The sequence below is a fragment of the Falco naumanni genome, chromosome 1 (genome assembly GCF_017639655.2).
Source record: "Falco naumanni isolate bFalNau1 chromosome 1, bFalNau1.pat, whole genome shotgun sequence".
Lineage (NCBI taxonomy): Eukaryota > Metazoa > Chordata > Aves > Falconiformes > Falconidae > Falco > Falco naumanni.
The window spans coordinates 114,664,328-114,688,902 of record NC_054054.1 but is presented as its reverse complement, the minus strand read 5'-3'; the positions used below and the strand labels follow the sequence as shown (position 1 = coordinate 114,688,902).

General features: G+C 44.7%; 2 protein-coding genes across 4 annotated transcripts; one reads left to right on the top strand and one right to left on the bottom strand.

Annotated features, from left to right (window-relative positions):
- The first annotated feature begins 1,663 nt into the window (after positions 1–1,663).
- On the top strand, positions 1,664–14,550 carry LOC121081144 (cytochrome b-245 chaperone 1). Of its 2 annotated transcripts, none has more exons than XM_040579930.1 (8): positions 1,664–1,799; positions 2,664–2,791; positions 4,500–4,630; positions 5,811–5,852; positions 7,133–7,206; positions 8,285–8,381; positions 9,565–9,706; positions 10,280–14,550. In XM_040579930.1, exons 3-8 carry the CDS (start codon positions 4,546–4,548, stop codon positions 10,407–10,409), a joined length of 570 nt encoding a protein of 189 aa, XP_040435864.1. In that variant the 5' UTR covers positions 1,664–1,799; positions 2,664–2,791; positions 4,500–4,545; the 3' UTR covers positions 10,410–14,550. The 2 variants fall into 2 exon arrangements, with proteins under 2 accessions (XP_040435864.1, XP_040435855.1); XM_040579921.1 differs by having other exon boundaries at positions 1,667–1,799; positions 9,562–9,706.
- A 1,728-nt stretch (positions 14,551–16,278) lies between these two features.
- On the bottom strand, positions 16,279–24,516 carry HEXD (hexosaminidase D). 2 transcript variants are annotated; one of them, XM_040579844.1, is made up of 12 exons: positions 24,269–24,516; positions 24,025–24,134; positions 23,827–23,914; positions 23,225–23,389; positions 22,148–22,331; positions 20,658–20,729; positions 19,690–19,885; positions 18,931–19,013; positions 18,071–18,149; positions 17,891–17,992; positions 17,270–17,359; positions 16,279–16,452 (listed from the first exon to the last, which is right to left on the bottom strand). In XM_040579844.1, exons 1-12 carry the CDS (start codon positions 24,347–24,349, stop codon positions 16,284–16,286), a joined length of 1,419 nt encoding a protein of 472 aa, XP_040435778.1. In that variant the 5' UTR covers positions 24,350–24,516; the 3' UTR covers positions 16,279–16,283. The 2 variants fall into 2 exon arrangements, with proteins under 2 accessions (XP_040435778.1, XP_040435788.1); XM_040579854.1 differs by lacking the exons at positions 23,827–23,914; positions 24,025–24,134 and having other exon boundaries at positions 24,269–24,515.
- Between the last annotated feature and the right edge of the window lie 59 nt (positions 24,517–24,575).

The window sequence follows — 24,575 nt, the reverse complement described above, 5'->3', positions numbered from 1 at the left end:
AGATACATACAAAAATTGCAGATCAGTTTGTATTTTCTACTACTTACAGTCAGTTAAGTCTATACCATGGACTCTTGAGCCTCCCCCCCCCCCCCCCCCCATCGTCTAGTAGTTCACCCTGGACTGTTAAAAAAAACCACTGATCAAAATCTCGGTTACTGTTCACCAACAATGGCATTTGGGAACAGCTGAACAAACCTGTACCATGTTATGGCCTTGAGCAAACACTCTGGAGTATGTGGACTCATATTAGGAAAAACCCCAAAAACCAGTATGTCATTCAGGAAGGGACACATTCCTGTGCAATTGAGAGGCCCAAATATAATTTGTAAATGAAGTTATACATCAACTTACATAAAGCAAATGTAAGAAGTTAAGTTAATCTACAGCTGTCTGCACTTCACCGTTTTGTCGCAAAGATGACAAGAGCAGTTGTTAATGGATCGAACAGGAGCAGCTTTCACATGTGAATGATGTTTAACAGAACTAGAAATGCAGAGGATTTTTCAAATGTAACCTACGGTCCAAAACAGGAAAGTCACTCAGTATTTCAAGTGAATTAGAAACCTTCTCCCCAAACACCAGATTTTCTAAACCAAAGCCTTTGGTTAACATACAATTCACAAAACGTCACATTAAACCCATAAAATTATCACTGTTGCTTCTGCTTTGCAATCCCCCTGCCTCATTTTTGAACAACATTATTTTTTTTCAGGATTCTGTTCAGAGTTATAACAGCTATCCAAAAGTACACTGCGTTCAATTATTATAGCCATTGTAACTATCAATGCTGAAAGCTAAAGCTTAAAAAACACCAAGTATTACCTAACTTGTGCTAAACCAACATCAATTGGCAACACTGATATAATTCACTACTGGTGAAAAAGAATCAACAGCAGCAAACACCTTCCCAAGTATCAAGAGTCACATTTGAAAGAATAGGACACTTAAATAAGTTAGCTCTCTGCTTACACGTGTGTAGTTATTCACAGGAGTATACACACCCATAGAGACATCCAGTACAGAGAAGCAATGGCCTTTAGCTGCTGCCACTGGGAATCAAGTTCCCAGTAGCGGGTCTTCTCTGCACAGCCATCTTGGGACAACTTTGTGCCGCTGAGAAATCACTTACAAAGCTCACCTTACCGCAGCCTGCCACCCACACCCGCAGTACGAGCCAATAATGGCTACCGCACAGCACGGGCACCCCAGGTACACACCGGCTGCCTCCGTGGCAGGCACAGGCACCAAGGGTGGCCAGGCAGGGAGGCAGCATGGAGAGCCCCCCCGTTACAGAGGGGGGTCCCCAGGCCCCCTGTACCCCACCAGGCCCTGTACAGCCAGGCATCGTGCCCCCTCACCCGTCAGGCCTACCCAACTGCCACCAGCTGCACCCCGTAAAGCTCTTCCACACACCCAGCCTCACCCTATGGCATTTCACCCCTCTTGTCTACCAACAAGCACGATTGTCTCTTCTTTTTAAAAGCAGTTAAAGCCTTACAACCTAAAGAAACGTCAACCCTCTTACTTAGGCAGCATCCACCGGCCCAGCCGCCATCTTGAATGCGGGCACTGAGCCGCCATCTTGGGTGAGGCTCTTCCTCGCCCGCCCCCGCACAAAGCGGCGGGAACCGCGGGGCGGGAAGGCTGCTCTGCCCTCATCCAAAATGGCCGCTGGCGCAGCCCATCCTCCCTGAGGCGGGCGGCGCGCCGGCACGCCCCAGCGGCCGCTCTGCCCGGGCTCTGCCGGGCCACCCTTTTCAGAGCGCGGCCGTCGGGTGTGCTGCCGCGCCCCGCAGGTACTGGCGGGGGCGTTGAGGGGGCGGTGGGGGCGCTCAGCCAGCGGGCAGATGCGGCGGGGGCCGCGGCGCACCATCCCTCGGGGAGCCGCCGGCTGCCGCTTCTCAGCCCCGCGGGTGGGGCCGGGCCCGGAGCTGCTGCCCCCCGGGCCGCCCCAGCTGAGGGTCTCTGGTGCTGCCCACGCGTGGGGGAAGGAAGGCCGGGGTCTGGTGCGGCCTCGGCAGCGCGCTGCGGGCCCTGCCCGGGGCTGGGCCCTCGGGGGGGGGGGGCGGCCGCGGGGGGCGGCAGGTGCGGGGCCGGGAGCCGGGGGGCGGCCGGGGGTGCGGGGCTGGCGCGGCCCCTCTTTGTAGCGAAGGCTTCGGGTTGCTTGTTCGCTCGTGTGCTGCCCGGCCTCCCTCAGGAGCCGCGGGGACGTACATCGGTGTTTACTTTTGGTGCTGAAGATCAGTTTGATGTCGAACCTGGTGAATGCAAGCAAAACTAGCCCCCCCCAAGTACCTCTTTCTCACTTACCGTGAAGTTGTTGCTGTAGTAAAAGTTCTGTGTTCAGGTAAAGGCATGCTTATGGCTTACAAAGTGTAACTTTAAGAAGCTGCTTTGATGCTTTCTGATCCCTGAGGCACCAGTCCTACAAGCAGCCGCCCCTGTGGGAGGTGATGCTGTTGACTTTGAGCATCCAGCGCTGCGTTTGCAGGATGGGCCCTTGCTGCGTGCCACCACACACGCGTGGGGTGCTGAGGTTTGCGTTAACGGGTGTAGCTGGTTCGCCTGTCAGCAACCTTTTAAGCAGGGTGTGGTGGTTGTGAAGTATGGCCAGATTTCTGCAGTGATCTTTATGTATTTGATAACTTTTTTTTTTTCAGGTTGCAGACAGAAGATGGCTTTGTAGGTGCAGAGATATTTTCCGATCTATTGAGAGCGACTCGCAGGAGCCAGTTGAAAATTAAAATTTGATGCGTGACATCCGGAGGAAATGGGCTGTGTCTTATGCGTAAGTGGTTTTGTCTCTTTCGTTTTCAGATTCTCTCAAATGTGTTGCTAAGAGATTAAAGTCGAAGTCATATGTGCTCTTTGTTTAACTGAAAAAAACTTGGCTAAATCTTCTTTATTAAATGGGGAAAAAAATCCCCTGGAGCTTTGTATCTAAACTAGCCAGTTGGTGCAGAATTGCAGGAGTGTCATGGAGTGTCTAAAACCAGAAAGATGAATAAAGCACTAAAACTCGCTTGCTTTTCTTCCGTAAGAACCTGGATGTGCTTGGGCCTGCTCTCTAAAGTGCTTTTCATGGTTATTCAGAAATCTGTTGAATGTTGGCATTCTTCTGGAAACCTGTTATCATGGGCAGCTAACAACAGCTCAGTGCCAGTCTCCTGCCAACCAGTTCTGTAGGCAGAAGAGTCAGCTATTTAATGATTAAAGGACCAAGTCAACAGAAGCAGGTGGCATTCATTGTCTTTGGCAGTAAACAAGCTGGTTTAGTGCTCCCGCAGTCCTCAGAATGCTTCACAGAGATTGAGCTGCATCACACCAAGAAAAGTAGACAGCCTTTTTAGAAATCCCTTTTGAGGAAGTCTGCTTAAAACCCACTATCTTAAGTAGTATGAAGGTTGTAACAAAAAAACGGGCAAAATAAAAGTTTGTGGTTAAGGCCAATATATAACCTGCTAACTTTATGACACAAAGCCTAGCATGTGCTTTAATTTCCTATTTACTTTTACTGGATTATGATCTTCATCATAATAACAAGCATCTCTACTGATTTGCTTAAGGGAAGCAGTAAGCAGCCTGTCCTTTCTCTAGCGACAATCCTGAACAGATCAGCTGGGTCCTCATATGCCTCTTGCATCTCATGCAAATTAGTCTTTATGCTTGCCATGACAGTATTGGGATAAGATTGGGTTTTGCGCTGGAGGTCGCAGTTATGCCAGAATTCAAACAATTTTATGCTGCAAATAAGTATAAACTTTCAGCAAATGCTGCATGGGATTGCCCCGTTCTTACTGGTTTTAATTAATCCCTGTAATTTTAATATGTACTGTTACTTTCTGTCTAGGCTGAAGGCATGGTCTTGTTGAGGAGAAACAAATATACTTCTTGTTGGAAACTCCTGGGTTTATTCCTGCTTTTGGCTTGAAATATGGGGAATGCTGTATATGGCATGATGTGACACCGGCACGGCTAGGCTGAGGCTGTAACCCTTGCTGGTCTGTCATGAGGGATGAGAGACCCAGTGTCTGTTGTGGAAGGCTGCGTTGTCCTGCCCATCGTGGCAGCCTTTGCAATTGGCAGAAAAAAGGTTGTCAAAGAACTTCCCATTGTTCTTGCTGTTTTATTTCTTTGAAGCGCTGCATGAATTGGCAAAACCACTGTTCCAGGTTCTTGTTCTTCACATTTTCTTCTGGAATCTGGTTGTGATAGAAAGGAGGAGACTTTTACCCCCAAAGTGAGAAGTTTCTTGAAGAGTTCAGGTTCCTGTTGTTGTGCAAGTCTCCACATGACAGTTTTTCTTTGCAGTTGTTTTTAGGTGTGCACGTTGCTGCTGTTGTGAGAAAAAAGACTAGGTTCTTACCCTGGATGTTTTTTATAGTCTGGATTAAGACTTGATAAGCCCTGAAAAATGCTGGGAAGGTAGAGTGTTGGAATTGACAATGATTTTAGTTTCTTACTTTTTAAATTATTTTTTTATTTTTTTTGTCCAGTGAGGTTTCATGAGTCAGACTGGGCTGTTGGGAGTTTCTTCTGAAGATGTACATGTTAGTTGAAAACCGCACGAGTTCCCATCTTCATCTGAAGAGGTCACCTGGCATCCGATCCTGGTCTCTCTTTGTTGGTAAGATCATAATATATGTCAGTTTCAGAACTTGCTTTAAGGGAAAGGGGTCACAGAATAAATTCCTAAAAGAGCATCTAACAAGAGATGCCTGGCTTTCATGCATTTTTCTTTTGAGAGGAGGAATCATTGTGCTTTGACCTTCTGCTATACAGTAGTGACTGAATGAGTCTGAAATCTACTCTTCAGCATGGTAGTTCCACTGTCAGACATAGTATTTTAGTCTGTCATCTGCAGAACGTCAGAGGCTCACAGGCAGAATTTTAAGAGAGTCCTGAAACATCAGGAAAATAAAGTTTTATTATATGCCATGTAGCAATATAAATGTGAAGCTTCTAAAGGGGATGCATACTTAATGTTGAAAAACATCTGCGTTTTCAGAAATGGAAAAATCTGCGATGCTGGGGTTAGGTCTTGCGTGTGGTTGACAGTGAACTGTTAATGGCCCTGTGTGTATGAAATAGGAAGTCATATAGGATGTTCTGAAAGGCATCCGTTTTTAAACAGTACTGAATATACAGAAAAAAAAATGCAGTGGCACTTCTTAGGATTACACTGAGAGAGCTGGCAGGGAAGACGTGGCATACCCCGGCTTTCCAGCTGAGTAGATCCCATTGCAGTAATGCTACAGCGTTGTCATTGCTTTCAGTGGTGTTGTCTTGTCAAACTGTCATTGAGGCAAGATCTTTGCAGTTGCAGCAGCCCTCTGGGGCAATAGGGGCTCTGCTGCCGCTTCCTTGTCAGGAGTTGCCAGCTCCTTTCTCCCATTGACACAACTTTATTGCAGAAGTTTTCTTTCCACCGAGCGCTTAGAGGGGAAAATAGCCATTGTTGTGCTTGTGGCAGCATGCTCAAAATCGTGCTGTGCTCAAGAGGAAGTATAGTGTAATGGTTAGACTGAGAGTCCCCCAGAAGTTCTGTTCCCGATTCTGTCACAACCTTTTTTATTTCTGACCTCAGCCCCAGTGCTTTTAGTGTCTTTGCAGAATGGGAGGTTTTTAAAACTTAGTCCAGAGAAAAAAATAACTGACTCTTTATTCATATAATGATCAATGTCACAATCACATTTGTCCCTTCTTTGAAAAGTGATGAACTTATGAATACTCGTATGTTTTTAATCAGGGAATTTTAGATGGTTTGAGCTGCTTGTTTGTCTTAATTCTCTCCCTTCTCATCCTAGGAATATCCTCCATAGGTTTGGCTGCTGCTTATTATAGTGCAGGTAATGGCCTATCTTTCCTATTTTTTTTTTTTTTTTTAGTGTAGAATTTTTTATTTCCTGTTGATCTGTGTTTCATGCTGATGACTTCTCTCTGCAGCTCCTGTCTGGCCTTAAAAAGGTAGTATATGGTGTGAATATTAAAATGCAATAATTGCCTGTGTGTGACTTATTGTGCTTTATTGCTCTATTTCTTACTCAGCCTCCCTTTCCATTTGCAAGTGCATTTTTAATAGTGATATTTAGTACTCTGTGGCACTTTGTACTTTTAGTGTGTATTATAAATGTGATTAGCTGGTCCTCACAGCTCTCATGGGAAGACATATAATGATTGTTTGCCACCATAATGAAATGATTGCCTTGCCTTTGATGGAAGTGCTCTGTTTCTCTGGAAACTGTTAAATCATCACTAGCAGAGATTACTCATAAAAACACCTCTAGAGAACAGACAGCTCCTGCTGCTTCCTGCCCCCCCGTGCAATAGAGCAGATGGCACCAAATGCCAGGTATCCTTCCATCTGTGGAATTTATCCTGCAGGCTGTCCTGTCATTCTCTTGCTGTATCTTGTTAACATCAAATGTTAAAACTTAATAGTGTGGAGGAATATGCTACCCATATAATCAATATCTTTTTATTTAAAGAGCAAAGTCCAGTGAAAGCTGCTTGAGAAACCAGCTAAATCAGCCTGTTTTTCTTAAGACACCGCAACAAAGTTTTCTGAAACAATACTGAGCACAGTTCTACTCTGCCTTCAGTAAAAGCCTGAGTAAGCAAATTGCTTAGGCTGCTCTATGTAAACATTTCCAGGACATAAAATGCAAATGTTTGTTTGTCAAGAGGGCCGACTGCTTCCTTTTATGAAGAAACATGTTTGCTTCAGTGAATTTCCATTGTCCCTTACCCTTGTCCTCTGCAGCACAAATATTTGGTGGCTGACAGCAGGCTGAGAGTTCTGTGGATGCCTTTTAAGATGCCTTTGCTTTTAGAGAAGGATGTGTAGTGATGTTACAACCTTCCCAATGATATATATGCTTATTCTGCATGGTTTGGAGCCCAGTGTAGATGGAGTCTTAGAAGAATATGTGAAGAGTTTTTGTATTTTTACCCTGGGAGAGAGCTGTAAAATAGCTTGCATTACAACTAAAGGCAAAAATGTCGCATCAGAGAAACCTTTTTTCCTTTTGTTGCCTTTAAAGGGAGCATGTTGCTTTTAAAATTAACTGTTCGAATACCAAAGAAGGAATAAACCCCCCTGAATTTGTGCATTTTTTGCATTGTTCAGACAGCTTGGCATGGAAGCTCTTCTATATGGCCGGGTGTTTCTTTGTGGCAGCGCAAAATCTGGAGCAGTGGGAGGTAAGATGCTGAACTCAGGAAATGAGGTCGTGCGAGTTTAGAAAGAGTTGGCAGGTGCTGATTCCAGCAGCCCTGTGCACTTGCTCAGTCCAAACAGACAAGTTATGCTTTTGATTTTGAGGAAACTCACTCAGGTTGCTGTACAAGGACTGGAATTAGGGCAATAATTCTTTCACTACGCAAGCATGAGAACATGAAGCTAAACATAGTGTTGTTTGTTTTGGTTTTTTAAGTGTTTTTGTTGTTGTTTTTTTTTTAAGGAGACCTGCCCCAAACTGTTTTGTGGCCTTTTCTTCCTCTTAAATAAAAGAGGGATAAAGAATAGCACTTTCATCTGCTACAACATGATTTTGTACTTAACTGTTCTAGCTAGTGGCAGAACAACCATTAAACAGGGTAGCTGTAACCTTCCAGGCTACTCAGCCAAGCTCCAGTGGGAAAAGCAGTGGTGTTTGTGAGGCTGGTTGTTAATCGTGTGGATGTTGATTTGTTCAGAGTTGGACTGAGAGCAGTAACCCATTATATAGGCTTTTCACCTTACTGACCTGAGTTGTTATTAGAATAAGCAACCCACACATGTGAGGTATCCTCTTCTCATCAGTTGTCAGCAATATCTTAAATCTAGTGTAAGCCTGGCCCATCCAGCACAACACTGGAGTGTTGGTGGTTAGTGACTGTGTTAGTGAAAATTGTAACTAGAACTTACGCTCACTGGATGTGTGTACCGTAGGCCAAATGCATACATAAAAAAGGAAAATTACAGGGGCTCCAAGTTAACATCCAAATTTGATTCCAATTTTTATTACATGTGGAATGTGGCAAGAGGGGCAATGAAACCCGCTTTAACTTCCTTCTAGAAGTAACACAGGAGATACGGTAAAGTCTCTGTTAAAGCCAACAACAAGGTTGCAATTTTCACAGTCTAACAGTAGAAGAATGTCTCTAAAATAGCTATGTATTTTTCTGTGTTACCAAGATTATTTACCTATATAACTATTTTTATTTTACTTTGAAACATAGCTACTGATGGTGTTCTTAATAAAATCTTGATTTTTTTTTTAATTTTTCAATTTTATAGGAAGCTGTATTTGATAAGAACAAGGGAACAGTCTGCCTAAAAACATTCAATCTTTACAAAAAAATACTGACCTTCTCAAAAGGAGGCAATGAACAAGGTGAGAAAGCAGTATCTGTGGTAGCAAGTGTGGTAAGCAAACAGAAGGAATGCGTACATGCCCACTTGATAAGCTTCTGTAGAGTTCTGTGCTCAAATTAGTCATGTCTGTTTCCAGGTCTGCTTTGTTCCCAAGCAGCAGATGTAATAATCTGCCTCTCTGCACCCAAATGCTTTTTCAGGTCAGGGTGCTGAATGCATCCTGCTAGTTACTTTAATCCAGAGTAACTAGGCCTAACATTGATTTCCATAATAGTCTTGGCCCTTCCTTTGGGATGTTAATGTGCGGGTTTGTATTTCCCTTGGCCAGCCTGCTTTGCAGGTGGGATTGTTAGAAAAACTTTTTGGATTCGGCAGATGGTATTTCTGTAATCTAATCTGGTTTCAGTAGCAGGCAAATCTTTAGATATATCATGTGCAAGCCGGCATGTTGTATCCTGCAAATACATAATATGCATTTAAAACAGCATATTCAGTAGGCACAGCTTAATGCAGTATCTCGTTTCTTTCAAGCTTCTTGTCAGTAATGGAAGTTGAAGTCACTGAGACAGGAGCTCCATTGCAAACTAAAGTAGGATCCTCTTTAGTGTCAGATTTTTTTTTTTATTCCACTACTAGTCTAAATCGGAACTGACTCTCAGTATGCTTAGGAAACTGACAACATTTGGAATGCCCCTAACCTGAATTGTTTTTTAAACATAATTTTAGAGATAGAAGATAAGAGATATGGAGAGAAGGATGTTTAGTGTTAACTGAGAGGTTATTTGGTGATACCTGTTTCAAGTAGCATCAATGTAGGGATGTGGAGATCAGCAGATGCTCTGAACAGTTCAGTCATTCAGTATTCAAACGCCCGTTTGCCTACTCTGTACAGAAGAATCTTTAGAGCTGTCATTAAAGTCAGTGGGATACATAAGTAATAAACTAATGGTCCCCAGTTCCTGGGAGGCAGTATGTCTTGTTTATTAGGGGTTATACCAGCTAATATGTGCTGTAGTCACTCCTCATTTGTTCTGCCCAAATAGCTCGGCAATTGTTAGCTGCTGCAGCACTGCTCGGGTTGTACGGATCGGAGTGATAGCGCTCCAGAGCAGAGTCCCGGTCCTGCTAGTCGCTAGGGGCAGTGCTCAGAGTTTGCTGAAATGCTAATAGACTACTTTGTTTTCCACATCTGTTTACAGTAGTGGCTCTACTGAATGAGATCCGAGATGTGAATGTGGAAGAGGAGACTGTTCGATATTTTGGGAAGGGTTACCTGGTTGTGCTACGGTTTGTCACTGGATTTTCACACCCACTGACTCAGAGCGCAGTGCTGGGCTGTAGAAGGTGCAGTGTGGACTTTTTTTCAATTAGAATGTGTAAGGTGGGAAATACCGATCACTTGGCTCAGTAATTGCCAACTATTGAGGCTCCTCTTAGCTCCATTTTCATACTTGCTGATATGACCTTGTGTTAGCCAGTTTAACTTCTTTTAAACCCTGTGATGCTTCAAGTTGCAGACACTTGAGTAACTTCCATCGGGAGACTGATCATATTTAGATATCCAAGATCCCTTTAATGCTGCATGTCTGCTGTAGTTGCCTTCACCAGCTCAGCTGTGCAGTGGCAGAGGGAATTAATTCTGTTTTGCAGCCATCCAGTGTATTTATCAGTTAACAGAGGATTTATTTTAAGCATTGATAATAAGGACTCTTGCAGCAGGGACTGTGGGAAAAGGATTGATTTGTTCTGATGTGGAAGTAAGGGCTTGATATTCCTTCACAAGTGGGGTGCTGTTAGTCATGCTCTGTGCCATATGTGGAGCAGACCTTTCAAGCAGTTTTTGTCAAGAGTTAGTGTGCCTGTTCTTGTCAACACCATGGTTTCACTAACTCTCATATTGTTTCTTCTTTTCCACAGCGATGTGGAAGCAGTTGCCAAACTCATTACTAATTTTCTGGAACTGGACAGAGTAGAAAGCCAACAAGATTTCTCTCAGAGCAGTGAAACAGAGGCTAGTGACACAGATGAACCACAGGATAAATACTAATAGTCGTCATGAGCTGAAGAAAGCAGAGGCTTTCAGACATCTGGAAAATACACTGATTGTTCTTCAGAAAAAGAAATCCCTCACAATCGTGGCCTGAGCATTTCTCTACGATGTGCATTTACTATGGGAGGAATCTGTCTTGAGGCACCTTTATAGTGCTAAACTGCTTCAAGACCCGTGCCCCCAGTAGTGCCTTTGTAGAGTTGTATTTGCTCCTTTGCCTTAGTTCCTGCATGTGGGCACTGCTGGCTTTTGAACTTTGTCAGCTCATCAGACTTGTCTAGGAACAGTTATTTATTAATGAATTGGTTTGAAATAATTTTGTGCTTTCCCATTAATGGAGATACAGATGTAAACTTTCACTTACTGCAAACATCTGCTGCAGGTACAGTATATGAAATGAAGAGCTGAATTTGTAACACGTAACACAATGCTTTGAGGTTTGTCTTGAAATCTTATAAGTGACTGAATATATCGCTGAATTGGTTTTAAGCAGCTTAATATATACAATTAGGTAATGCAGAATAGTAGCACTTTTATATTCTCTACTACTGACTTTCCTTTAGGTACCAGTGGAAACTAAAGTTTGAGTGACTGTCTTGGAATTGCAAACATCAGGCTGATAAACTTGTTACAGTGTCTTACTTCTCTTGGACTTGCCAAGAGCCATAAATAGTAAACAAAAATGATGATGTTGATTCAGCATCTTTGGGATGTTCTACCTTAATCCTTCCTGCTTAACTTCTGGTCACAGGCTACCCTAAGACAGAATAACCTTTTTCTAGACCTCATCATTTACTATTTTAACTGTGTATTTAGAAAGGAAGAAAAGCACGTCTGTTACTTTAGGTAGGGAAAAGACTGATGTGAAACAATGTGGTAGCCTACACTTGCTTGGTATTTCCTCACTTGAAATGATACCGAAGTGCTAAATAATAACTTTTTTTTTATAAGATAGCTGGGATAGATCCAATGTTTGACTTGTACCCGTGTTTTACGCCAGGGGTGTAATGTCTTTTGTTCTGACCAGTGGTTTCACAAATAGTTAAAATATGAATTTTCCAAGGTATTTTTTCACGTAAAAGCTACCTCTGTTAGGCAACATGTTCTGTCTAGAACTAAAACTTAATTTTGCTTATATCAACAGATCAGTATGAGGAAAAGGTTGTAAAGAGCTGAAAATTCCTTCAGCATGCTAAAACTGCTTGTATTAAAGTTCACTAGGTTTTATTTAGTATTGTATGGTCTTAAGATCTGAATTAGAAGTAATTGTGTAAATATTTTCTAGGAGATCTGAACAGGGTACCAGGTAACTGTGTCTGCTTTCATACTTGGCCAGCAGCAAATGTCTTCTGGCAGCAGTTTCTTCAGGTCCTAAACGAACCTGTGTTCTTGTTTTGAAGCTCTCTACCTCTACAGAAGAGAAAGCTATGAAAAGATTTCAGCAGAAGCTATGTCCTGTTCTGTGTTCCAGCTATATTTGAAACTAAGCACATGCATTTCTGACCAAAGAACAGGTTGTACCAAAATTTTACTTGCAGCCGTTTAGACCTAGTATGTGAGCTGTGAGACAAAGATACTCTTACTGTCAGTTTGAAAGGGCAATCAGACTGCAACAGGGAGACAGCTGTTGCTGCAGCTTGACTGCAGCACAGAAATGGCTCTGTTTCTATTCAATAGAAAAAAGGAACTTGTAATCACATCAGGTATCAGAGCAGACCTCTGCCAGGAGACATGCTTGTGGAGTGCTCTGATTTGGTGGGCTAATCACGTGGCTTCCAGTCTCTACCCCACATCACTGGAATTGGGATCCTGCTAGGCACAAATGTGGGAAAATGAGATTGCAGGCAATTAGCTAAATTTGCCTTTATTCTGAAGCACAGCTGTAAGCTAAGAATAATCATCAAACCTGTTAAAAAAAAAACTTGCAGGGTGTAAAGCTTTGGGAGAGGTCTTCCTTTAAATTGATTGTAACATATCCCCAGGTGACGCTTACTTTAGAGAGAGGAGAATGATATTAGGAATTTGGAGAACTTCCCCCCCTTTCAATGTAAAATGAGGATGTTGAGTGTTCTAAGGACTTCCATTGAGAAATACAGAAAAAACTAGAGTATTTAATGGTATAACATAAGCAAAAGGGTGCAACCTGCAGAATAACTGCTGCTTTGTAGCAAGGATATTCAGAGGGAGTACATCGTATGGATATACATTGCACTTACATTCCGAGCCCACAGAATCTGACTGTGGATGAAATGGAGAAAACTACCTGCATTCAACCTTAGCTGTGTTAGGTTTCTTTTGTATTTCCATGAGAACTAACGTTCCATGGAAGATACAAACCACACTGTGGTTTTGCAGCTAAAAATCCACTTTAGACAGGTGTGTCTATTGATCTAACCCTACACAGCGTCATGTACCCTGCTTCTGCTGAGCTCTCTTGTGCATCTAGCTTGCTGTGCATTCTTGACGTTAGGAATGTATATACTTACGGACTATGCAATGGCATTATACAGAGTAAAACAGTGTAAGGAAAACTCGGAATCCCTGGAAAGGGGAATGACCATATAACATAGCTTGACACACATTCTTCATGACACGTGGCGTTTTGAGTTGATGTCCAATGATCATCTCCTTAAAGGTGTTCTTAAGTGTTCGCTCCCACCTCAGGACCTACTGATGGTCGGCAGGAGAGGGATGGCTGCTGGCACGCACTGTGTGTCTGGGAGGAAGGTTTTGCCTCCTCAGCCTCTCACTTGGGACAGCTGGTGTAATCCCCTCCTGTGCCATTTCCATTGCATTTGGCAGCTCTGTCGCCATACGAATTAGCACAGTTTCAAATGGGAACCCGAGTTCTGTAGGCTGAGCTAACGTGAAGGGGGATGGGGTAAATCCTTCAGAAGCCCTGTGCCGGGCACTGCTGGCTGGTACGCGTGGCTGGGTCCTTACTGCGGTACCCGCTGCGCGGGTGGGGACGCCTGCGCTTGGCAGCTGGGTGCTGTACTCGAGTGAGTGTGGCAGGCTGATGTGTGCGTTTCTCTTGATCCAAGTCCTGAGTTTCCCATGTTAAAAACTTTTTTGCCTTTTGTAGTTGGAGGACGTAGCCAGATGTTCACAGCTGTATGCATGGAAAATGTACGTGCGTGACACTGGCAGTGTCCAGGCTCCCCAGCGGTGCGATGCAGTTTGAAGGAACTGCTCGGAACAGCAGGGGCATCCCTGGGACAGGTTCTGGTTCCCCCCCCTCCCGCTAGTCCTCTCCGAGCCTCTTCTCTTGCCACTTTCCACCATTTTCCTGAAGGCTTTTTTGGATGGTTTTCCTCACTTGGGCCTAGGAAATGAAAAGGCCCAGCAAACACAGCCTTCCGTGTGCCTGATGTGAAGTGGCTGGTACTAAAAGGAATGATGTGAAAGACTAGTTCTAGTTAGGAAATCAGATACCTGGAAGAGTATTACAGGTGATGGCTTTGTTCTTTTTGCATCTCAGGCCATCTAGTAACTTGAGCCTGGACTGCTGTAGTTTGTATGACTTGCAAAAATGATTTTTGGTAATTTTGATATGCAAACCTGCATAACAGACCTTCGGTTAGATCTAGCGCCCTGCCCTGTAAAACCAACGTCATCTTATGGTGTCCCTCAATACACAGGTGTGCTCAGTGCTGTGGGGCAGATGTGTCAGCAGCACGTTTGAAGTTACGTGCATGTGTGCAGTTGGGTGGGATCGCGGCCGTACCTGCCATGCTGAACAAAAGCTGGACTGCATGTTGTACCAAGGGAGAGAGTTGCGTTATCTAAGCTATAATCTAATATTCTGGTATTTCACAAAATGAGTTACTCAGTAACTAGGATCAACTGTGCAGGAGTCAAAGAAAATCAGAGTATTTATGCTATATAGGTGAGATCTGACTCTTGTGTTGTATTTATGAAGTTACATGGATACCAAAAACTGAGCTGGCTTACATAGTAAATAGAGTGCTAGTTCTGACACTGTAGTAGATTGCAGATAGGCAAAAATACTTCTGGAAAATGTTTAGAAATTGCTTTTCTGCTTTAAAACTGTGAGTAGAATTTCAGCAAGGCCTTGTTTATTGTCTTTTTTTTTTTTTTACAAACGTCCATTGATAAAATGAACTTTGATAACTTGCTTTGTGTCACTGTTGTCTTTTATATTGTTTTTCATTAAAATATTAATGGATAAATGACTACTTGGCACAGATCTGTGGAAGGAGTTAATGGGGGGAAGGACAGAGTAGAGGAAGCCTAAATAGCTACTGCTTTCACTCCTGTGCAGCAGTCCAGCTTTCCATTTCAAAGAAGCTGATACAGCCAACTCTCCACAGGTGAATGCATTTGCATTTCCTCCCTTTAAATCAAACCAACATGCCACATGCAAAAAAACCTCACCAAAAACAAACAGCAAATTTCCACAAACCTTTTGAGTATCAAAGGATTTATTATAGTAATATAAATTAAGACTTGTTTAGTTCAAGGTATGTGACTTTTGTAACTAAGATGTATATATATCAATAGATAAAAATCTGCATGTGGACCTAACTCCTGTAGCTCTTACTAAGTTAAAGATTTGTCTTATGCTGCAGTTCTTGTGCCTCCTGTATCTAAAGCCATACTCTTTATAATAGGCTGTTGCAAGAAAACTTCAATACCTTTGCTTCCAAAAGAAGACTTTCAAGAAAGCAATAAATGAAGCAAACAAGTAAGGAATACTTTGAATATTCATGGTAGTGTACGTAACTATCAGATTTCTGAATTGTTTTCCACTGTGGTGATGACCTTAATGCTCTAGTTGAGCCCACAAGATATATTGCTATACATTGCTATACATTATTAAAAGTTAAGCATGAAAGCAGCATAAACCAGCATTTCCCCTCAGTCAGTGGGCTCCAGGGATGCTTCACGTTGGGATGAAGCTGCAGTCTTGGGTTTTGCATTGCTAAGCAGGTGCCTTAAAGTGACTGGGATGGTCCTCTGTGGGGGTGAAACCACACTTGGCTTAGACAATGCTTTGGTACAAAGTGCATTAAGGCAGTTTTCCCACAAGGTCCAAGTGTCACCTTCACTCTTGGGTACAACCTCCTTTTCGGGAGCTCCCCTTGCTCTGTACTGTGGTGGTACGTGTCCTCCTTCATGTATCTGCTGTAACCTTGTCAGCATCTAGGCAGCAGTTCCTTGCTCAGACTTCTGCAAAAAGCTGGATGTCAGTTTCCTGGCCTCAAGCTCATCAAAGCTGGATTTAAGACTGATGGGTTTATGTATTTGAAAGACCCAAAAAAAAAAAAAAATCCAACCCAGTATCTGGAACAAATCAACCGCTGTACGCTGTGGAAGGAGTTGTCATGATTCAATGGGAAGACACGTCTCTGAATGCAGCTGAAAGGTGAGGGAGTCACAGTACAGAAGGACCTAAAGCGTGTTTAACATATTCTGAATCTTTTTACAGAAATTGCAAAGGGAGGAGATGTTGACTACTGACTAGAGTAGGACTTGTAGAACCTCCTCCAGGTCGTTGTTACGTGAGGAAGTCTCTTACTACAAATGCTGAATTTGGAAGAAAATGGGTTTTTCTCCTGCCTGGTAACACAGCCGAGTGCTGACTCACTCCTGCACTGTGTTACGCAAGGGGAGCAACTCTGGCTGACAGGGCAGGTGATTTAAGGCTCACTAATGTGTTAAGACAAGAAAATTAAAATCTAGTTGAAGCCTTTTACACCCACAAATTCCTTTATGCCTTCAGGTCACTTTCACTTAACCACAGCTCGTGCTTCGCCTCACGATGACAAGCTCCAGCTATATGACTGATTGCCAATTTCTACCAGCCATGTTTTCCCATGATATAAAGACAGACTAATTGAAATGCCCCTAATTTTGTGCTTTTATTGCTTTATCTAAATCATCCACCACTTGCTGCAGCTTCTGTAGGCTGGGGTGGACGTTCTCCTCCATCCACTCCTCTATAGTACACCTGTGGAAAACTTGCTCCATGGCTGCTTGGAGGTCTTGCACCACAGCGTTCCACTTGGAGAGAAGACTGAGAAGAAATCAGAAGGAAGAAACAGTCACATTTGCAGGGAAGCTCTGCCCCAGGGGAGGGCGAGCTCCCTGGGCCTTTTAGAGGGAGCACAGTCCTTAAAATGACTTTACAGGAAAAGAAGCATCTATTACATGAGCTCAAAGGACTTGATTTTGTGCAGTGGGAAAAGGCTGATGCTGTTTGTGTTTAAGTACCATTAACCTTAGCACTTTCCTTACACAGTGACTCTTAAAGCACTGAAATGTGAGCTCATAGAAACACGATACACGTTTTAAGCGTAACTGAAACCCACTGTGAGACTTGTTGGGAACTGAATTCTGGTTTTTATCAGGGAGAGCGGGTGCAGTTGGATATTCACCTCCCCACAGCAAACCCTGTGTAAATTAGCCATTAGCCATGAACTGGTATCACGTCTAGGACAAGTTCTGAAAAGTGCACAGTGCCAGGGAGTAGGGAAAGGGGCTGGTTTTATTCCAAGCCCTGCCTGGAAGCTGTCCCATGGGGAGCTCCTAGGCTGAGGCTAACGCCTGCTGTCAGATGCAGCAGGTCGGCACAGCAGCAGCTCCATACACAAGGCAGAGCTTGTCAGAGACTGATTTTGTACCTGCATACAAAGAATTTGTTCAACAGAAGGTGGACAAAGATAAATATGTTCTTCTGTTTAAAACCACATTAGGAATACTTCATATTGTTTGATTGCCAGTGATGCTCATGAAATAATCATAGAAAGAGGCAAGTACTCAGAAGTGTATGTACTTGAGGGCCCCAAATATGACACTTTATTTCCCCTATCATGCAAAATAAGTGGTGTTACCTCACTGCATCTGGCTGAAAGTGATGCATTATTATAGGATGAATAATATTCCTTTTCCTGTGGTAGGGGCTGAACCAGCCTGTGACGTACCTGAAAATGGACGTTAGTGTGAGCAGCTCATGAAACAGCAGTGACACAGGTGTTTGTGGGCTGCCAGGGAGGTGACAGGGCTCTAGCTGAACTGCTGCACAAGCAGAGGTAACGCTTAAAGAGTAAGTAAATTTAAATCTACATATCTTTGGAACTAGCTTGTACAAGACTGTTCCTGGCAGATGAGAATACCTGATTATCTGTTGCAATTTAAGTTGCATTTCAAGCTCCTTTCTTTGTAACCACACCATTAAAAAAATTCATTGTAACTATAAATAACAGCAAGATTTAATTTGGGAAGTAACTAGATTCTTGAATTAAGGTGGCACACAGTATTTAGGAATTCTGCTGAAATACTTTAAATTTACATCTAAATGTTATGTTCTGCTCAGGTGTCTCTATAGAGGGACGTGATGCCTGAAATGCAGAGCTTGATGTTTACATCCCTTTGCTGGAGTTACACCCCATTGTGAGGTGACACAGCTCCAACACTCCTGCACGCAGCCAGAGAATCGACATAAGCCTTATTACCTGTTCCTTTCAAGAAGATCATCCACTGATGACTTGAGGTAGAAACTAACTTGTGTCACAAGTGTAAGGATATTGCTCCCAGGAAAGGTCCCCAGACTTGTGCTGTCCAAAAAAGGATCCGTTAGTTTCTGAACTTACCACGCAATGAGAAGCATCTGAATCCTGCAGCTGGAATTTTACCTCATGAAAGTATCAGTTTCCAGGTTGGACATTCCCAGGAGCTTTTCCACATTTTCTTTAATCTTTTCAGAATAGCCACCTGGCAGAAGACAGTAGAAGTAAGTAAAAAGAGCCTAAATAACCAAAATGTTCATAAAAGAGAGTTTTTCTGGAGTACTCTGCATTGGCTTAGTAGCTCTCCCTGGATGAAGATTCTTTAAAAGGTAAAATGGGAAACAGAACAAGGAAAAACCTCAGGGTGGGAGGAGTACACTGTCTCGCACACAGCTGTCTCGTGCTAGGTGAAGCACTTTCTAGCTACGAGCTTTCCATTCAGGGTGCCGAGTATTTTTATTGCTTTGGTTAAAAACCAAGTAGGTTGTGGGAGTTTTATTTGGAAAATAAATGCAAAAAGACAAAAATAAAAATTCTGCTGGCAACTGCCTGTAAAGAAACCAGGAACTACAGGAAGTATTTTACCAGACAGTGGACATCCTACATCAGTTTTAAGAAAATTGATTAGTTAAAACAACTTTTGCATGCAAACAGGTTCTAAACTAAATCAGTCACATTCATATACCAGTGGCGTTTCAAAAGCAATCCAGCTTCTTACATTTTTGAAGAAATTTGCGACCATTTGCAGACTAGAACATAATAAATGATTAGTATGCTATGGCTATTTTTAAATACTTAGGCCAAGAGGCTTCTCCGCTCCCATACTGCAAACACACAGTATGTATAATTTATTGCTTGTAATTCAGACCACGATCAGTCAGTCAAACCACCTCAAAATATATAATACACCTGTGCCAATCTCAGGGCAAGGTCACTTCACTCTTGCGCTAGGCATAAGCTGAGAGAGAATAAAGTTGTCATCGTACCGTTCTTTAGTGCCTGCAGACACACAGCCAACGATGGAATCGCCACAGGGAGAAGCTCGCACAAAACAGAGAAGTGATCATACCTAAATAAGAAAACATTCATTAATTAGACGTTTTACTGTTCAAACATACTAAACAAGTGGGAAATTTTAGTATTTCAATCACTAATGTCCAAAGAGCTTTAGAAACATCAGTTTCTGTCTTGGAGAAGGGACCTTCTGTCTCTGGAACACTAAGTATTCCCGTTATACTCCTAAGAACGGCTACAAATGAACTTGCTTTCTCAAGCCAAATTTGGGTCAGAAATTGGAACTCAGCTCTCTGGTATTCCTGCCAACCTCCTGACTTGCATAAAAACCTTTTACTCCTCCATTACATTAACAAGTTCTTCTCTGCTATGCAACTTCATTCTATGTGGGTTCGCATCAGACGTGCCGATATACGCCATGCGTTAACTATGCTGTCTATAAGCAGTTCAAGGTGGCACCAAGGACATTCAAGCCTTCAAACCCAATCTGCTGGTGGTGGTGTCTGCCAAAACAATTGCTCCTGCTCATCAGTGCTGGAGCAGTGGACTGGAACTCTGAAATCCACCATTCGCAGTCAGTGGGTGAGGCCCAGCAGTAACCAACAGGAGGGGCTGCAGGGTTGCAAAGTTCCCTTGTAAATCCCCAGCCTCTTCGTACCTCCTAGGGGAGTTTTGGGGTGGAAGTTTCCTTCCATGTGATCCCTGGAACCACACGAAAGGATGTTCCTTACCTTTGCCAGCCGGTCAGCGCGATACCTTCAAGGACATCGGCAGGGCTACTGCCTGCCACTTTCAGCCACTGAAGATGGTTTTTCAAGTGGTGCCCGATAAGCGTTAGAGACTGATTCACTCCCGTAGCTCCTTTAAAAGCACTAGCAAACCACACCTTGGAGAAGCCGCACCTACGGTACTTCTCTATGAGATGTACTGCAATAAGACACAAAAGAACACTTACAGGACAAGTTTTTCTCCATTTTCAGCCTTGACCGTAATGCTCCAATTAAGAGGAAGCCAGGTCCAGTTACAACAGGCTGCTGAGTCCTGCCAAGTTCTGAGCATCGACAAGGATGGGAGATCTGACAACCCCTCCGAGCAGCCCGCTTTGGTGACTGCCTTCCTGTTCTCACGTGCTCAGTTACTAGACTCCATTCCCTTGAACTGCTAAATTGCTTCAGTGCCAAGAACCACGGGCATGCAACGAGCATGCACGATACCCGACAACTGATTCTTCTTTCAACAAAGCAGTATTTGTATGCATGTTAGATGCCTGCGTGGAGCCTTTAGGAGATTATCCTTTGATTTCTATAGATGTATGAAGCCTTGAAGCTTCTTTTGCAGAGCTGTTCAATACGGAGCTATCTGCTCCCACTGGTTTTAATGCAAGGAGAGCTAATTTAATGGTGCTTGTGAAAAACCTCTCAATGTCCCATCAGTGATTCCTTAACCTTGTTGAAAAGAATTGAACAGCAGAAAATTCAAGTCCTTCACAGGAGAAACATGAATAGAAAAAGAAAATAAGTAATAGCAGCTATTATGTGAAGTCAAACAAGGGCTATACTTATGCTACTAAACCAATAAAAAACAAAAATGGATTTTTTTGGTGTCCAGCTTTGTTTTGATCATACTGTTTTGGCTTGGCTATGTTTTTTAACAGGTAGCAGGCCTCTGCTGCTACGCAGCTCAGCAGAGAAGTACAAACCTTTGTCCTCCACGTCCAGGTCTGCTGTGTAGTCCCAGATCATTGGCTGCACAAGCTGTGGGACCCCAGACTCTGAAAGGAAAAGAATTCTAAGTAATGGAAAACAGCCAGTTAAAAGTGAGAACTAAGTAGATAGTATGGTGCAGTAGCATGTGACTAGTTAGTTCTAACTAACACTGCATAACTCCTTAACTATGGCTTGTGTCCAGAATTCTTCATTTGCAGTTGAAGTGATCCTGGGCATTTTCAGCTGGGCTGTGACTTTTGAGCACGTGGGTCCCCATGCCAGTGGCCACTAAGTCCTTAGACATCTTGAAACCAAAAATAGGGATCAGCAGTGACAATTCATTGGAGATCCCATCCATCCTGAGCCCATCTCATTCTTAGTCCCTTGCACCTATTGGTACACCTGCTTGGTTGAACTGTCAGTGATGCAAACCGCACATGCAAGATTTCAGCTAAATTCAAAGGAAATATTCACCCTTTAAGTCAGAGATTCTCTGAGCTGTGTTTGCACGGAATTTAGCTTTTCAAGATGCTTTAAAGTACAAATAAGATACAAGTTTAGCTTCAAATCCCTTTATAATCAACTCCCTGACTAGTGTTAAACATGAGCAACTGACCCCTAGAGAAGCTGTAGTAAATTGTACAGAAATTCAGTATTTTAATTGCATCCCATTTTAATTTGTTTTGTCTGTCATTGCCTGTAGCAGTAGAGTGCACTTAGATAGATGCTGTGCTGCTCTTGTGGAAACCGCATGGGTCCCAACTGCATTTTTTTGGATGATTTCCCACTATAAAAGCCATGAATAGGTCAGTCACTGCTGGAGGAGCTGCACAACCCTTTACAGTATCGTCCAAATCTGTTCAGAGCAGATGGGTGAGGTGGCTCTGAAAGTGCTGGAACTCTCTCTATGCTAGGACTATTCAAATTTTAGCAGTGGTTTCCTATTTTTCAACAAACAAGACTCATGATGTCCAGGTCTCGGAGCTACCCCACAATTCTGTATCAGAGTTCCTCATGATGTGCACTATGATCACATATATTGTCAAAGATGCTCACAGGGTTGCCGCTTCTCCGTGTGAGTCTGCACCACTGGAACCAGGTGCTGCACAGAGCAGCACATTACACAGAACATTAGCAGGTAGTGAGAGGCACAGAAATTTAGACAGAGACCAAAAATGCTAAGAGATTTTTGGGTTTTTTCTCAACGTCTGAAGAAAGTAGAATTGATGGCAACCACTACATGATGAGTGTTTTGTTTGTCACTGTGTATTACCAGATGGGAAACTGAAGTGTACGTGTCGAGACTTGCCCACAGTCCCACAGAAAGTCTGTGGCATAGCCAAGGACTGAGCATCTCTGCTCTCTAGTCTAACGGATCACATCTCAAGTATTCTCAGATTTTTTGTTTTCATTATTTTCAGCTGGTTGCGTAAACTTTTTTGTATGCTACAAAATATGACTCACCCCATCATTGGTCACACACCTGCCAATGTCTCCTCACTTATCCCTCTGAGCATATCATCCCACACGATGGGCGTCACAGCGGGGTAAGATGAGGCCACACAACTTGCTACTGCTTTTATATGGGATAAGCACAGCTTCTCTGGAGTGTTGTTCCGTTGCTGCAGCCACTGCTTTGACTCCTCTCCTTCACCAAGGTAGTAGACCTGGAATGCCAGGCAAGTAATCTTGACTTCTTGTATAGAAATAGGGGGGAGGAGGTTGACACAGGACCATGAAATCATACAATATTCAAAACCTATCGCATAGATGTGACAGGCTCAATGGACATATTTAAAAGCACCTCTCAGAGCTGAAGACACTGCAAGCACTTCTATCTCTGCAGGAGACTGTGGCCATGACTAAATGCATCACATAAGGGAATCTTCCTACAGAAACCAAAATATTTAAAGAATAATTAATGCGTGCTGCATTTGTCTTTGGAAGGTTTGTCCTTGGAAGCAGCTCTTGCCAGTTTTACTCAGTTCAAGTGAAGCAGCCCATACAGTCCTGAATTAGAGAGAACGAGGTTCCCAGCTTAGGGAAGGAGATCATCTGTACGTGAATCTAGAAGTGACCTGGGGACACGTCCAAGAGTGGCCCCAGCACAGTTGGTCCTGTGCAGAGTGTGGATTTGGGCCAGTTGGGTTGCATATGCGTTTAAACTCGTTGCTGTTTTAGAAAGAATTTTATCTAAAACTATTCTGCAAAAATAGTATTTTGCTTTATAAAAGCCTGCAGCTCCCTATCTAACCTTCCCAACACAACAGGTTACAAAATGCTAAACTAGTATCAGTACAGTTAAGGCGATTCTTGCTGAGTTAGCTTTAAAAAACTGCTTTCGACACTTTTGGTATTACACTCAGATCCATAGAAATGACATCCTGTGCTACTGGGATCGTTTATTGTCAAAACGACTTTTCTCCACTGGCTTGAGTTGATGTTTTTTGTCCCCAAAATCCTACCCAAACGTGGCCTGGGCAGCACTGAAATGCAGAAGCCTCAGCCCTTACCATCATTCCTCACAAGAGAACAATTCCTGGCTCAGGAGAAGTCCCACCTCATCACATCCGATGTGAAACCACTTTAAGTCTTCGTGCAGTGCCATGACCTGGTCAATCATGGCTTTGACCAGCGCCCGCGACTCCTCCTTGTGTGGGTTGAGCGCGTTGGGGAAGACCTTCACCTCCCGGAGATGAGCAAACTCCTTGTGCTTCAGCACAAACTGCAAGAGAAAGGAGAGGGAAAGGAGAGCTTGGGGAACTGCTGTGGAATGAGGGGGACAGCAGCCTCCGCCGGTGTCACCAGGGCTCTGCTCAGAGCTGTCCCGCTGAACCCCAGGCTCCGGCTCTGCCAGCACAGGGGTGGCCTCTCCTCGGGGCTGGCACAGGCAGGAGGGGCACGGCTGCTGCTCCACGCTGCCGTGGGGGTGTCTGGCTGCTGCGGGGGGTCTCTGGCCACAAAGCACCTCACAGGGCGAACGAAAGGCAGCACTCAGCACAGCATCACCGCGGTGCCCGGAGCGGAGCGTGCAGCTGAAGGCAGCTGGACAACCCGAGCACCGGAGCCGGTGATTCCCCGCCAGAGCCCCCCGCCCGCCATCCCCGTGCACCCAGCCCAGCACTCCCAGGCCTCGAAGGCGTGACGCCGCCCGCCGCTCACCTCCATGTGCCCGAAGGCCTGCACCAGCGGCACCACCTCCAGCCCCTGCGCCCGCGCCTGGCTCAGCACCGCCCGCACCTCCCCGGGGCTGCAGGGGACAGTGACAGTAAGGGCTGGGCCAGCAGTGCAACCCCCCCCCCCCCCCCCCCGCTACCTGTAGCGGTGCGGGGCGCGCAGCCCCCCCCCCCCCCCCGGTACCTGTAGTGGTGCGGGGCGCGCAGCGGCGCCAGCGGCCCCGCGTAGGGGAACGTGTCCTCATACTCCAGCAGCAGCCCGGTGGCGCCCAGGGCGCGCAGCAGCGGCAACACCTGAGGGGCGGCGAGCGGGTAGGGCCGGGGGAGGTCGGGCCGGGGGAGGCCCAGGAGAGGCTGGCCCAGAGAGGGGCTGGGGGAAGGCCGGGGCGGGGGAGACCAGGCAGCCCCCGCCGCCCCCCTTGCCTTACCTCCGCCAGGTAGGAGGCGCGGGGCGGGGCGCCCTTCAGGTCCAGGTGCACCAGCCGCCGCCGCAGCCCGCCCGCCGCCATGCCCACCGCATGCCGCCGCTCCGGCCTTGATTGCTCCGGGCTGCGCGCTCGAGGCTGGCCGCGGCACCCCCTGTCCGCATCGATTGCTTCGGCCTGCCTCCGCTGTATCCGGGCTTAAAGCGCTTAGCCATGTCCCTCCACCCTGGTTCCAGCCTTTCGGTGCTGCTCGGCCGCCGCCTCCCTCCCTCGGTGAGGACCCCCCTCCCTCTCCCCCTCCCCCTCTCCC